Source organism: Chlamydotis macqueenii, chromosome 2 (assembly GCF_036417535.1).
Source record: "Chlamydotis macqueenii isolate bChlMac1 chromosome 2, bChlMac1.mat, whole genome shotgun sequence".
NCBI lineage: Eukaryota > Metazoa > Chordata > Aves > Otidiformes > Otididae > Chlamydotis > Chlamydotis macqueenii.
The window spans coordinates 18,187,512-18,202,746 of NC_141557.1; the positions used below are offsets into that span (position 1 = coordinate 18,187,512).

Sequence of the window (15,235 nt, forward strand, 5' to 3'; positions counted from 1 at the left end):
TCATCCTCAGTGAAGCATATGCCCACGTGCGTTTATGGATTTGGACTGCGGAGTGTAGGGCATGGTTGACTCAAGCTCTTGATAGTACAGGATTTCGCCGTGATTCTTACTTAGAGGAATCCTTGTCTGTCGGTTCACGTTATTCTAACACCGAGTGGCATAAAATCAAGTGGGGAAAAAATGTGAGCAAAACCATTCAGCTGAATTTGAGGGTTAATAAAATATCTCATAGAATGCTTTATTTGCTTAAAATTTATTTTGCCTGTCATATGGCATGAGTGTATTGCCTTACCAGTTAAACCCTTAATGTGCTAATGGTTATACAAGTTCACAGTAAGAAATTAATTCTTTGCCATAGGAGTTTGCAAACTTCGTGCAAACAAAACCAGATTGCAAGGTAGGGAAGAAATTGTACCCAGTAACTGGAAACATGCTGAGTTCTTACAGAAAGCGCAGCAGTTTTCTTCTAGTAACTGTTGCAGAGCTGTTATCCATCAAAGCTGTTAATGTCACTCTAAATTGGTGTATTTGTATAGTAAGCTTTCCATAACTGCCGTTGTTTTGAGGAGGTGGGAAAGAGGTTGTAAAACATCAAGACTGGTTTGTGGGGGTTTTTTTGTGTGGTGTTTTTTTTTTTATCCTGTTAGAACTTCTGAATAACTGCTGAGTACTCAGCTCCTGTAGGAATTCAAGTGGCTTTGACTGGTGACTGATCTAGAAACATCACTGATCTAGATATGTTTAAAAAAAAATCTTTTTTTTTTTATTTAGGGGGCTTTTTTTATTTTTAAGGCTTTTTAAAGACTTAATTTTAAGACATACACTCATTAAAAAACCCATTAGGGTATTCTCTATTGCAGTCACTTAGAGGTTAACATAGTATGTCCACGTACTGTGTTGTTTGAGGAACTAAAGGAAGAGGAGAGTAATACTCAAAATGTTTCATATATAGTTGCAAAATACGTTAGGTATCAATAATAAGGGTATTGGAGTACTTCACGTTTTTTAATCTGTAAACCTCTTCTGAAAATTTAACCATCACCTTCTGGTTAAAGCATTTAAAATATTTCTTAGTAAAAAGGCTGATAATGCAACAGTCAGCAAGACATTATTCAGAGTGGCTCTGTGCATTTCTCTAAGTTTCCGTATTTCTCGGTAGGCCCTTAGTCAGAATTGTGAAACAAAGGTATTCAATATTCCTTTGTGCAAGTGTCACAGCCTGTATTTATAAACTACTTCTTTCTTGGAAGAAAGTTCAACTTTGTTTCAGTGATTTCTTGGGAAAGTGAGTGGAATGAAGTTGAAAGGAGAACTACACTTTCCCTCATCAAACCCTTTCTTTTTTTTTTTTTTTTTCCCCCCCAGTAGCTGTCACACTGAGAACTGGCAGTCTGTCTGTCCAGATGTACCTTTACTGGGGGAGGAGGGGAGAAAGCCTAAATGAGCTCATTTTTTGACTCTGTGAGAATGCAGTCTTTTGAAGATGTTGTTTTAATATCTGTGATAATTTTCGTCAAGAGCTGAGAACTGATTTTTATATTCACTTGTACTCTTCAGCTATGATCAGATCACACACCAGTTTTGGAATTTGGCCTTTCTGCTGTCAAAGTCATTGTTTCTCATGGGCATGTTTTACAAAAATATAAATGCAGTCTGTTTTATATTGGTGTAAGATGTGTGTATCCTAGGTTTCAAATGTTTTATCAGTCGTATAAAGTAATAATTGTTCTCTGATTAGGGGGGGTGTGATTTTTTTTATTTATTTTTTTTTTTTTTTGTCTTGCATGCCAGTAGTCTCTAGCTGTGGCTGTTTTCTGGGTCTTCAACATCTTTTCCAATTTCCTTCCCCCTCCCCCCCCACCTCCCCATTCTTACAGCCTGTCAAGATCTTCAATGGCCTTTTATTTAAAAATTTTGAAATACGTCTCTCTGTATGTTCCTTCCCTCCACAGTGCCAGTGGAAACCTGGCTTGATTTTTACTATGAGTGGAGGGAAGAAAAACCCGAATCACATGAGTAGAGTGTTTCTGCAGCATCATTCCTCTAATTTCAGAGGTACAGCATGAAAGCAGCTGCAGTCAGCTGACAGCTTGTGGTCATGTTCAGATATATGTGGGGAAGGGGCGTGCTGTTTCAAATGCATAATAAAGCCGTTGTTTCGTCACCAGGAAGCAGGGATGGTAGCAGCCCGGGGGAAATGAGAGACGGTAATGTTGCTGTAGTGGAAGGGAAGTCTTGTTGCACAGAGCCGGAGCTCTCTGCAGGCAGCTGTGGGGATGCACCAAGGCAAAATGGCACGGATGTATTTTGCTTTCTGTAAGGGTAGAGGATAAATGCGAGGAGCAGATAAAAGCCCGAGATGGACGTGCTCACAAGGAGGGTGAAGTTATTTTTTATGCTCTACTGCCCTTTACCTCTGTTGGTACCTTCCAGTGAAATCAGTGTAGTTGTATTTTTAGCTTGCTGTATCCAACATCAATATGACAACATAATTCTGTCTTTACATCTGTAAGCGGCTTTTACTATGTTTTCCTGTTTTCTGCCAGCTGCAGTTTACAAAGGATGGCACAGCACTGGTAAGAAACATACAGTAGCCATTTCTGTGATGGTTTTGTAAGGCATGTTTTTCTTAATGATTTGTGAGAAGCAAGAATATGAAACAGCAAGTTTGTTGGAAATGAGCTAGATAGTCTGAGCTTAATTTTCTTCATAATGCTAATCTCTTAATTTGTGGTTTGTGCCTGTGTTATTTGGTCAGTTTTCTCTTGATATGCTTTAATATTTTGCACTTCTAATGCTCGGTGTAACATTTATTGCAGCAGTATTGTAATGCCTCGCCCTCCTCTGTACTTTGCTCTGTATTAATTTTATGGCTGCACTTGGGCTTTTATAACCTGTCTAGTGTTAGGACAGGGCACGTTGATATTCTGCGATTGAGCATGTTATGATTTGGACAGGAAATGCTGTGATATGAAACCACACCTAAGCGTGTAAAAGCCCTGAGAAATCATTTTAATCTTCTGTTGCATTGGCAGGCTCTGTGTTGGCTCTTTATTTCATTATGTTTAAACTGAACGAAGTCATGCTAAAGTTTTTCAATAATAGGATATTGTTTAAGTATGCTGTATGCTTCTCATTGATTTATTATTTTTAATATTCTGTTAATTTCACAATAATAAATGCTGCTTTTCTGGAAGGCTACAGAAAAATACTAAGTGTAATATAACCAGTTTTTTTCAAGAGCAGACTCTTAAACATAAAGGTACAAATAAATGCAGTAAGAAAATCTAGTTTGTGTTTTAATAGTATGTGGACAGTAGTGGATATGTATGAATTCTCATACTGTTTGTACCTTGAAGTTAAAAATGTTACATATTAATATTTTTGCAGTAAGATTTGTGTGCTGTGTACTGACTGTCTCCTGTAAAATGTAACATTACTTATAGGGTGTTGGCTCACAACAAAGATGTTACTGCCTAAATGTATTCTTTTTATGCTTAGGAACAGTAGCTTTTATGTAGAAGACATATTAGAGGAGTGTGTGTTTGTATATTTGTGTGTACTTTTCATATGTGCTACATTAAGTGAACAGAGTTCTTTTATACACTAGGTGAACAGAGAATTTTCTAGTGCTAGTTGAATTTATTATGCAGCATTTTAACCTGTCAATTGCTGTGAAATTCTTGTTTCCAGCAGTCTGAAGCTTAAGCGGGAAGGAAGGATCATGATAGAAAGCAAGATTAAGGGGTAGAAAAATACTGTATTTTGTGCTCTTGGATTTTGGCAAACCTGCCTCAGTGCCCTCTCAGCAATATTCCTAGAATTGGTCATCGGTTCAGATTTTAATTGTTGGGGGAGGGAACGTGTGTAATGATTTTGCTTGTTCTGTTTCTGCTCACTAAAGAGATGGAATGCTATTTGTTTCTTTTTAACTAACATTTTATCTAAGATTATAGAAAGTGTGAATTTTGTACTTGTGTTCCCTCTCTAGAAGCTTGATTGTGCAAATGCTAGATGGTGAACTCTTCCGTCTCCCTCACTACTGAATACTCACTCAATCTTCTCTCCGCAGGCTTATTCCCAAGATGCCTACCTGAAAGGCAACGAAGCCTACAGTGGTAATGCCCACAACATACCCGAACCACCGCCAATATGTTACCCACGCCTGACATCCACAACTTCAGTTACGGCACAAGCTGGTGACAAGCTATCTTCTGATTTCTCACTGGGGAAGCAGCAAGTTAGTAGATCAATACGGGCATTGACACAGCCAGAGAGGGCCTACAGAATGGAAATACAAGTGCCTCCATCACCCACAGACATTGCAAAATCAAATACAGCTGTGTGTGTTTGCAATGAAACTGTAAGGACTGTTATTGTGCCTTCTGAGAAGGCTGTAGATTTGCCATCTTGTAGAAATAATCATGCTGGTCCATCACACAGGACAGAGGAAGTAAGATACGGCTTAAAAGATCAAACCAGTCTAAAAACACGGACCACCTCACCACCATCTTCAGTGTCCACTGCCATTGTACTTCCTCAGACTGCAATAACAAGGCCAGTTGATCCAACTGGAACACTAAGTAAAGCTTCAAATTATGTGGTATGTCCAGAAGGAATGCCAAGCACTAGACCTGCTCAAGCCACAGACTCGCCCTCAGTCTCTACTAATCATTACAGTTCTCCAACGTCCCACCAGCATATAGACTGGAAGACCTACAAAACTTACAAAGAGTACATTGATAATAGGCGCATGCACATGTATGGTTCCCGAACAATACAGGAGAGGTTAGACAGTTTAAGAGCAGCTTCTCAGAATACAACTGATTATAATCAAGTGGTGCCAAATCGCACTGCTTCACAGGTGCGGCGCAGGAGCACCTCTCACGACAGGGTTCCACAGTCTGTTCAGATCCGGCAGAGAAGTGTATCCCAGGAAAGACTTGAAGATCCTGTGTTGATGAAAGAGTGGCCACGAAGTGCTTCACAAGATACTCTAACTTCACCTTCAGTTAATGCTAGGAATCACAGGGCTCAGTCATGGGATTATCTCAGCAAACAGGGTGAAGTGCTAGAAAATTTTCATTCTGATAATCTGATTGCAGATACTAGTGGAGATAGGAGAAAGACTTACAGGTGGACAGGGTTTACTGAACAAGATGATCGACGAGGCATTTATGAGAGATCTAGACAGCATGCATTTCATATGTCCCTTCGAGGTCAAAATTTTTCTATGGCTCCGAGTGGTTATATTTCAGACAACAGAAGAACAGGTAGTAGAGCTTCTCTGCCTGGTTCTCATTTTCAGAAAGTTCCACCAGATATAAAAGCGTTGCAGCCTTCTCGAGATTTGCAGACTCCAGGGGGAGTTTCAAAACCTACAAGTGTTTCACAAGAGAGATTGTCTCTCACACCAGCCAGAAGTTCTAAAAGTAGCTCTTTGAAGAACTCTGCTCCCTATGCAGCAAAACCATCGTTTCCCCTTAACCAGGGCCTGGATGCGATTGCCGGCAAAGACCAAAGAACAGTAAATCACTTGCATCAGAGTGGTCTGTTAAACCAACAGTCAAGGATCCGAACAGAAGACGCCCCAGATCACAAAACAGAAACTGGCAGAATCATCCAACCCTCCTCTCTGTCTCCAGCTTCCACTAAACTTGTTCAGCCAGCAAGTGAGAGTTCAACTACCTCTGACAAAGTGGATGGTTCCATCAGACAAAAGATTCATGATTTTGAAAGGGCAGATGTCCGTGAGCCTGAAATTCTGCAAACGGATGTTCAGGAGAATGACAAAGACACAGTGGTTATGCGGGACAAATCACCTTCTGGCCACCAAACTCCACAGCCTTTGAGGCATCAGTCCTACATTCTTGCTGTAAATGACCAAGAGGCAGCCTCGGACACTACCTGTTGGTTACCTAATGATGCTCGGAGAGAAGTCCACATAAAAAGAATAGAAGAAAGGAAGGCATCAGGTTCCAGTCCACCTGGTGACTCCTTGGCTTCTATTCCGTTTATTGGTGAGTTAAAACTGTTGCACTGTACATCAAATGCTTTGCTAAAGAAGATGGAGAGCCCCATGCCAGGCAGGTGACTGCTGTTACTGTAAAGCCTGAGGTTGAGGGGCATGGGGGCTCTTTTCTCATCTAGGGTAATATTTGATTGGTAAAAGTAAAACTGTTCCTCAGTGGAGGCAAAAATCGTTCTGTTTTGTTTGGAGTCCTGGAGGAACAGTGTTAAAAAAGGCCACAGTGATTTAATATTTTTCTAGAATTTTCCTTAACTCCCTGGAGAAGTCTGTGTTATGTAACCACATCTGGTTATCAGTCTGCATAATACTCTGTTCTGTGTATGGACAACTAGCATTTGCAGCACCTTTCAAAACTTTTTCTCTCTCTAGCATAAAATATATTTGTAATCCAGTAAAAAGAAAATACGGATGCAAATCAATATGAGTGATTTGTGAAAAAGTTTGTCAACTGAATAGGTAAGGTGAAACCTTTCTGAGACAGATAGGGGATAGAGGAAAGCTGTTTCAGGTGAAAGGATAGTGATAAACTGAAGTGACTTTGCAACTGAAGATGCTAATGTGGATATGAACTAAAGAGTTTGTGGAAGCAGAATGTGAGAAGGCACAAAGATTTGCCTGTGGGCTGTCACACAAACGGGGTTGGAATTACAGGGAGCTTGTAGGAAGGGGGCTGAGTACTTTTGAGATAATTTGGAAGAAAAGAGGAACTCGGGAAGGATTTGAAGTTGTAGAAAAAAACAAATCCAGTTTTGGATATGTGAGAAGTGGGAGTCATCTGTTGAAGAGAGTTTCAGTGGCAGATCATTTCTGTCCTACTCAGGTTCTTAGTGCCTGTGTTGTCTTTGCCCTGCTGTTCTTGTTGAGTTGGGTTTTCTTCTGTTGTGGCTGGTTTAATTCTTTGGAGTCTAGATCTGCAGACTATTGTCCACACAGGTTGATTTATACCTACGTATGTTTTTTAATTTAGAGTAAGTAGTATTTAGAAAATACTGAATTTTGATTCTCAAACTCATGTATGTGAAAAACAACTCTTCTTAATACTCTTCAGTTTTTTCTTTTGCAGATTAAAATCATAGAATAATAGAATGGTTAGGGTTGGAAGAGACCTTCAAAGGTCATCTAGTCCAACCCCCCTGCAAGGAGCAGGGACATCCCTGACTAGATCAGGTTGCTCAGAGCCTCATCCAGCCTGGCCTTGAACGTTTCCAGAGATGGGGCATCCACCACTTCTCTGGGCAACCTGTTCCAGTGTTCTACAACCCTCATTGTAAAAAAAAAAAATTTTAGGTTAAGGGAATTACAGATATGTTGTCTTAACAGAATTGTTTGCTATTGTGGATCTGCAGCAGTGATTTTTTCTCCCTAGAATTGTCTATAATATCTTCTATTAGCTTAAAGTAAATAACGAAAAATAGCGAAGAAGCTTTATGTGCACTGAAGAATGGAAATCATACAAAAGATAGAGTAATTCTATTCTTCTGACAGAATTTCATTAAGACGTAACAAAAATGCTTTCTTAGCTAGTAGATTACTTATATTGGGAGTTCTGTAGATTTTTTTTTTTTGATAACTGGATGTATCACTATACAGTGTAAATTTGGATTCTTCTTTAGACCCTGATGATCTTTCTTTAAGGATTAGTACAAGTTTGTGAGGCATGTCTTAGATGTCTTTGTGCAGAATTTTTTAAGACTGTGCCTAAAATCAATGTTGGACACTTGATTTAAGTTATGTGCAGTGTTTGTACTTGGGAATGCTTGCTGGGAGTTCTCTAATCTCAGACAATTTAAATGTCGTGTAAAAGATAGAGATTGTGTAGAAAAGGTTGGGCTTGATTTTGACAATCTCCTACCTTGATTTACCATGAACTCTTACTCATGTGACTTGCTTCTAGATTTTAGAGAAATGTGATGGTTAAAGTTCAAAAAAGCCTTAAACATGGCAATTGTACTGCATTCTGGTAGGAGCTGAGCAGAAAAAAACAAAGTTGTAACTCTCCGTTGTAGCCTCTTGGCATAACACCACATAGGATTGTGTGAATTCTTGTGAGTTCCTTAGCCTCTTGGACTGAAACCTCCTGAATACTCCAGAAATATTTAAAAGTGGTGTTGATAGAGTGTGGGTACAGACTGAGCCAACACAGTACTTGTGGCTGTCTTCTAGCAAGAAATTCTTATTCCGGTACAGGTGCTGTGGAAAATTTCCACCACGGCTCCAGCACATTGAAGATGAAGTAACCCTTTCTGAATAGGAAAAACATCAAATGCTATTAAGAGTGGGCATCTTCCAAAGTTAGAATTAATATGTATGATTCTAACTTAGCTTGTTCCACTATCATTATGCCTAATTAAAGCTTCACTTGTTAAAAGCCTTACTTAATCAGGCAGTTAAAACCCTAGATCTACTTTGAAACTCAGTTAAAGGCTATTTAACTCTTCTGAAGGAAAATCACTTGGATTTTTCTGATTTGTGTTGTTTTGGTTTGTTTTTTTCCCCCTCTTCTTTCTGATGATTGAGAAGAGTGTTACTTTGAGTAAAGATGTACTTTGGTGTTGGCAACCTCTCTGCTTCCCTTATGTTTACATCAACATAATTGGGGGTTTTTTTTTGCAATATTAAGTTTTATTAGATATGATTTGTTTCATAAATGCACATACTGAAGTTATTTGTACAGTTGATCTTTGGAGTAGTACAAAAATGTAAATTTGAGGGGAATAAATATTCCAGTATTTATATGAATAACCCTCCAAGGTTACATATTATTGCCGTTATTATTGCCATTTTAAATATTTCATGGTGTGTTTATTTTTGTTAACACTTTCTGCTGTAGTGATAGTAGTAGATATGGCCAGATTATATTTTGGTAGAAATTCAAGGGGAGGAACAGTTGGCTTCTGCAGCAGTATTTTGTGACTAACCTGCTCTTGAAAACGGCACAACATCAGGATGATTTTAGAGTATCTCTTTGTGTGTAGCACATCGCCTTGCACCACAAACAAATTAAAGCAGAGTTTCTGTCAAGCTTGCTTGTGACAGATTCTTGCAGTTATTATGGTGGGTTGCTGAAGAACTGCTTTTTGACACTACTTATTTCGCAAAATGCTATTGTGAAGCAGGAAGAAAAAATTTCGTTTTGTATTTGCTAATAGAAATGAGAGAGGTTTTTTTCTGAGCAAAGCTAGTGTAGGTAGATGTACTACTATCTTTTATATTAGAAACCGATTTATTTGAAAAAATTAGTGAAAATATTATGTGCTCAAACCCTTCTTCAGGTAAGGAGGTGCTCATGGGGGATGTGGAAGCTGCTAGTTTTACAGAAAGACATACCCTGATACTGCAGGCTTCAGTACTTCCCATGTGCTACCAAGTGCAGGGTATGGTGGTTAGCTTGGAAAGCTGCAGGTTCTATTTCAGGTCCAGGCTCAGTTCTTGAAGCGCTCTCTATAGTTACACACTATGCCAGTTAGTCTAACAAAAGTTTGTTTCTTTCACCCAGGAACACTCACCTGTTCTCTAGACTAGGAAAAATACCCTTATCTCTATCACTGACTGTATTAGCAGTTCTGGTGTTTCATGTACATGTTTTCAGACTTGTAACTTGTACACAATTTCTCTGTTAGAGAACTGCAAATGATAAATTTCTGATCTACTGGGTAATTTTGGATGTATTAACCTGTACTGGGATGGAAATTAGAATGCTACTTAACATTTTTGTAACTGTCAAAGGATGATGCAGAATATAGTTATTTTGATACATTTCTTAGACATAGATGTCTAGTGTGCATGTCTGAGATTTGCAGCTAGCTTGAAACTATTTTTTTTCCTTATTACACCATTTACTGTAGAACAGAAAGCAATTTAAAAAAAGGATAATCCAGCCCCCAGATCAAGTTGAATTAACTACCTGTATGAGTGAAATAGAGGAACTTTTTCAATAATCAACCTGATTGCAGTATCTCTAGCTGCCAGTGCCGTTCAGTGCTTTGGTCATTACTACTGGGTGAATGTCCTTTTCAACTTCACAGTGAGTTGTTGGCATGAAATTTTAAATGGGTATGTTTTAAAATACTTAGTCTAAATAAACATACTCTTAAAGTTTACGATTTTTTTTTTTGCAAATGAAACAAGTTTATAGTCATCCTGTTACAGAGCTTTTCTTTCAGGCCTGCAGTAGCGTCAGGTAAGTACGATGACTTTTCCTCAGAGGTGTGATCCCATTTTTGAAAATATCTAGTACATCCTTACCCTAGAAAAATTTTAGATCACTTCATTCCACTATTAATTTATGAATAACTTGAGAAAAAAGTAGCCAGATAAAAATATTTGACCAGACTTTGATAACACTGAAGTGTTGTAAGAATTGATAGCTAAGGAAAGGTGTAAGAACAGAACAAGGATATACGATACTTAATGTTGGTACTTTGTATTCTCCAACCGTTTGCACTTTACAACATTCCTGAGCCAAATGTGATTTTAAGTGGTCCATACATTTCTCCATTCTCTTTCGTACTATAGTAAAATTTTACTATCCAATACCCTGTATTGATTTAAATAAAGATTGGTCAGGAGTTTCACAGCTTTAATTACATGGTATTCATGGTATTTCCTTCCCCCCCCTTTTATGTCTGTGTGGTTTGTGGTGGGATTTTTTTGTTTGTTTGTTTAGTTTTTTTTTTTTTTAAACCTGTCTCCTGTTAGCTGAATTTCTGATAGAAATGTTGTAAGACTGACCAGTAGACTGCTAATCTTGATTCACCCTTTCCACACCACTCATGGTTTTCTCTTGACTGCTTCTTCCCTTAGTGCAGGGAAACCACCATCATGGTTTCTGTGCAAGTAATCAGGCAGAGTCTTACTTTATACCCTGCTTTAAGAACTGGTCTTCATGCTAGTTTTGAAAAACAAAACGTTTAAAAAGTTGTTTTGTTTTTTTAATTATGTTCCAGTATCTATTTTTCTATAAATTTCTGTCATAATAAAAGTATTTGGGTACTTGTTGACTAACAGATAAGATGAATTTAGCTGACTTCTAGTGAGTTCTGCTCAACCTTCGTTTTAATTCTTTTGTTGTTGTTGTTGTTACCAATTACTTTTTTAAAAAGTAAATTAAGGAATTAGGCAATGAAACGTTCTAAAACATTGTGACATTAGTTAAAATTTTCAGATATCTTTATTGTACATGTGATGGCGTTCTTCTGTAATGCTAGAAGTAGAGGTGTATAGGGTTTACCTTTCCCAGCACCTACCTTTAAGTGATAAGCCGTGTACATAACTCCAGATAATTTTTTGAAAGTGTAATGAGTTTGCTGACTTTTTTTAGTGAAATATGTGCCATTCCTCTCCTGTCCTCCCCCTACATCTTTATACTCCTCTCTGCAGGCTGTTTAGGCTCTGGTACAGAAGATAACAATGTAAATCCAAACATACTGAATGTAGTTATATTCTTGAAACTAGAAAATAAATGTATGCACTTGCACAATACACTATGAAAAGGTTTATGACGATAGGACTAGGGAAAGGTTAGGAGAAATTACTAGCAATGTTCTCACATGCAATGAAGAAATGAGAGTATGCACATGTTCTGTTTTCTCCTTGTGAGAAGTGATGAGCATCAGGAAGAGAGAAATTCAGAACCTCAAACTTCAGCAGCAGAGATCATGGCTTGTCAACCCAAAAATACATGGATAGCTTTAGGGCAAGTGGTGGCTGAAATACAGACGGCTGATGTGGCATGTTCTAAGGAAAGTTTAATTTTAGCAAAAACTGTTAGCAATAAGATGAATAGGAAAATTTTCAGCCATTGTGATATTTTTTTTCCTACAAGTTACTGCCTAGCTATTCCAAACTATGAAAACATCCAATGTAACTGCAATAGAAATAAGAGCTGACAGATGTTCATTTTTGAGGGGCTACTGCTTCCATTATTTTAGCAATAGCATTGGCACAGCTTTTAACATGTCATCAGTGTTTCTATGATAAGCATCAGTCCTTCTGGGTTTTTTTCAGGGTTTTGCAGCGTGGCCTGCCAAATTGCTATTGCTCCAGGCTGAACATTTCAGTGTTTCGTATCCAAGGAACAATTTTTAAATCATTGTGCTATTCTGAAGTATAACAGCCAAAACACAAAACTACAAATTAGAATTTTAAATACTGTGTAAGTGCTTCTGTAACTCAAAAATCCTTTTTTAATTAAAACTTAAAATTTGAAGTAAATAATTTGTAACATCTAGGAGCGTTCTAATTGAGTAGAAGCATCAGATTTGTTTGGTAACGGGTAATGTTTTTGAAGCATAAATCATCCTTAGTATATCTTTGTAACTTAAAATAATAATTACAGGTAATAAAGGAATACTGTCAGGATTCTGGGCCAAAAAAAAAACTGTATTAAGAATTGTACTCTTTTTTTTATATCTGGTGGGGTGATACTGTGAACAGGAACCTTTAGAATTGCTTTGTATTACTTTGCATAGGAAGATACTTAAATGTTTGTTTGTTTAACACTGCAATAAGCAACAGACTGTCATAGATAAGGTTTTTCAGAATAGTCTCACATGAAGAATAACTCTGGGAAGCCTTTTTCTGTTTGTGTGAAACCTAGTCAGTATAATAAACATATTATTTACATAAGCACATTAGCAGAAAAACGGATTTGATGATTCAGGAGGCTTGTCCCAGTCCTGTGTTTCTGTGGCTCACAGAAGTGAATGTGTTCAGCACGCAGACCTATTTACATTCCTTTGGCTACATGATGGTAGTTATATAAAGTAGATGTATGAAGAGGTTCTTTGTAAAGACAAACAGTGCTGGAAATACTTAAGAACTAACAAACAAAACCCCCCATCTTTTTAAAGGTTCTTTTTTTGAAAAATGAGGTAGCGATTCATGATGTGTGTTTCCAAACCATGTGGTTTAGGCTTGGAAGTCTTTAAATTTTTGAGCTTTTACCCTTGCAAGTTGAAGTATAAGATGCAGCAACTTGTACTTCAAGATCTCTAACAAAAAATCACTGTTTTGGGGTTTTCATTAGTCCTTTGTGCTATCTTGTGTGATAGCAGGGTTAGTTAGCATATAGTTTATTTTTGATTAATTCATTTTTATTGATTATTTCACTGTGTACGTGGTTGTCTTATTTGTCTTCCTGACAGGCTTTTGGGGAAAATGGTCTATATTATTATGTCTGTCTTTACCTTAAATTCAGCTTCTTTTGAGGTTTCTTGGAGATGAGGACCCTCTGATAGACCTTTTTTAAAATTCATTGCCTATGTGTGGATGATGATCATCTTTCTACCTCTGGTATCCTGTCTGTCCTCTCTCCTTTCTTCCTGCATTCTTCTCACTGGTGCCTCTTCCTTGATGAGATGATGAGGCTAACTCATCCTTGATGGTTAGCCTCTCTGGACTGAAGTTGGTCTGTGAATTTGCACTTCACATTTGTATGTTACAGTTCAGCTAACTAAACCATTTCCTTAAAAACAAACAAATACACAAAAAAACCACCTTTCCAGCAAGAACAAACAGAACCCACAATCATAAGGAACTTGGATAAACAGGGAACTCTTAAGACAGCTCCAGTCCAGCTCAACCCATACATCTACATCTGACCCAGTGAAATGCATCTGAAGCTGCTGAGAGAGTTGGCTGATGACATTGTAGAGATATTGTCTGTTATCTTTGAAGGATCATGAGGACAGAGGGAGGTCCCTGTTGACTGGAAAAAAAACAAATTGTGTACCCATCTTGAAAATGGTTGAGAAGGACAATCCGGGGAAGGCAGTCAATCAGCCTTATCTCAGTCCTTAGGAAAATCATGGAGTTGGTCCTCTTGGAACTTATTTCTAGGCACATGAAGGAGAAGGTGATTGGGAATAGCGTGGATTTACCAAGGGTCAGTAGTGCTTGACTAAAGTGATTGCCTTTTATACTGAGATGACTAGATCTGTGAATGAGAGAACACAAGTGGGTCACCAACCTTGACTTTAGCAAGGCTTTTGGCCTTTTCTGCGGCACCATCCTTGTGTCATAGTCTGTGATGGGTGTGCTGCTGGATAGGTAGGAAAACTGGATTGTCAGATAAAAAGGGGTAGTGACTAAGAGATCATACTCCACCTGGAGGCTGGTTATGAGTGATGTCCTTCAATGTCTGTCTTTTAATACCTTTATTGGAGACCTGGAGAGGACGTGGAATACGCTCATCAAATTTGCAGATAACACCAAATGCGGTCAGTACGTGCAAAGTCACGTTCAGAGGGGTGGTTTGATAGGAACCTCTTGGAATTCAAGGACAAATGCTAAGTCCTGCTCAAGGAATAGGCTAACCTGCAGTGGTACAGGCGCCTTGAGGGTGGTGGAGACTAACACCGTACGAGCCTGCATTGATCAGAGCACAGCCGGAATATTGAGGGAAGAGATTGTTCTCCTCTGTTTGGCACTTGTTGGAGAAAAGCCCTGAGCAATGTGGTCTGAATTAAGGAGGAGGAGGCTGGGCTAGGGGACCTTCCGAGGTTCACTCCCACCTGAATAATTCTGTGATTCGTTTAAATTATCTTTAACATTCTCAAAATGTGGCCCCTCTTGTGCTCAAGTGTTCGGGTTGTTACTTCACATATTACTTCATGTGTAATCCTGACAGACTCTTCAAGGAGATTCAGGTGTAAACAAAGACATTAAATATTATATTAATCATGATTAAATTGTATTGTAACAGCATACTAGGGTATGAGACAGATCTGTGCGTCTTTTTTTTTTCAGTGATTTTTTTTGGTGTTCTTGCCTTTGAATCATTGGAAAATCAGTTAATACTTGTTCCTTAGCCCCTTATCCACAGAATGGGGATAGTACCTCCTCTTGGTCATGCTTTCTCACCCATGTAATCCTCAGTTTTGAAATATCTCGTTCTGCAGCTGAGCCCATTCACTGTAAATTTGTGTCTTTGTAGGTCCCCGATCTCCAGCTGCACTGCCATAGAAATGTACTTTGATACATTAATTTCTCTCTGCTTCAGCTAGCAAATCGGTTAATGCCAGTTAACTGTGGTTGGAGCTGTGTTGCCTGGTTTTAGAAGTTTTCAGCGTTTTATCCCCTGTAAATATCTTTGCATCGAAAGATTCTTCCTGAAAATCATTAGTTAACCAGTTGCATGCACGTGCTCAGAGGTGACAAGTAGCGTCTTCTCCTTTGCCAGAGATGCTCTGTCACGATGCTGGC

General features: G+C 38.4%; 1 protein-coding gene across 4 annotated transcripts in view; it reads left to right on the plus strand.

The window, feature by feature from the left end:
* ARHGAP21 (Rho GTPase activating protein 21) overlaps positions 1-15,235 on the plus strand; it is a 122,714-nt gene that overhangs the window by 88,454 nt on the left and 19,025 nt on the right. For all 4 annotated transcript variants that reach the window (XM_086742145.1, XM_086742144.1, XM_086742146.1 and 1 more), the window contains one exon: positions 4,073-6,020. In XM_086742145.1, coding sequence (XP_086598271.1) covers positions 4,073-6,020 — 1,948 coding nt within the window. The remainder of the gene's footprint in view (positions 1-4,072; positions 6,021-15,235) is intronic.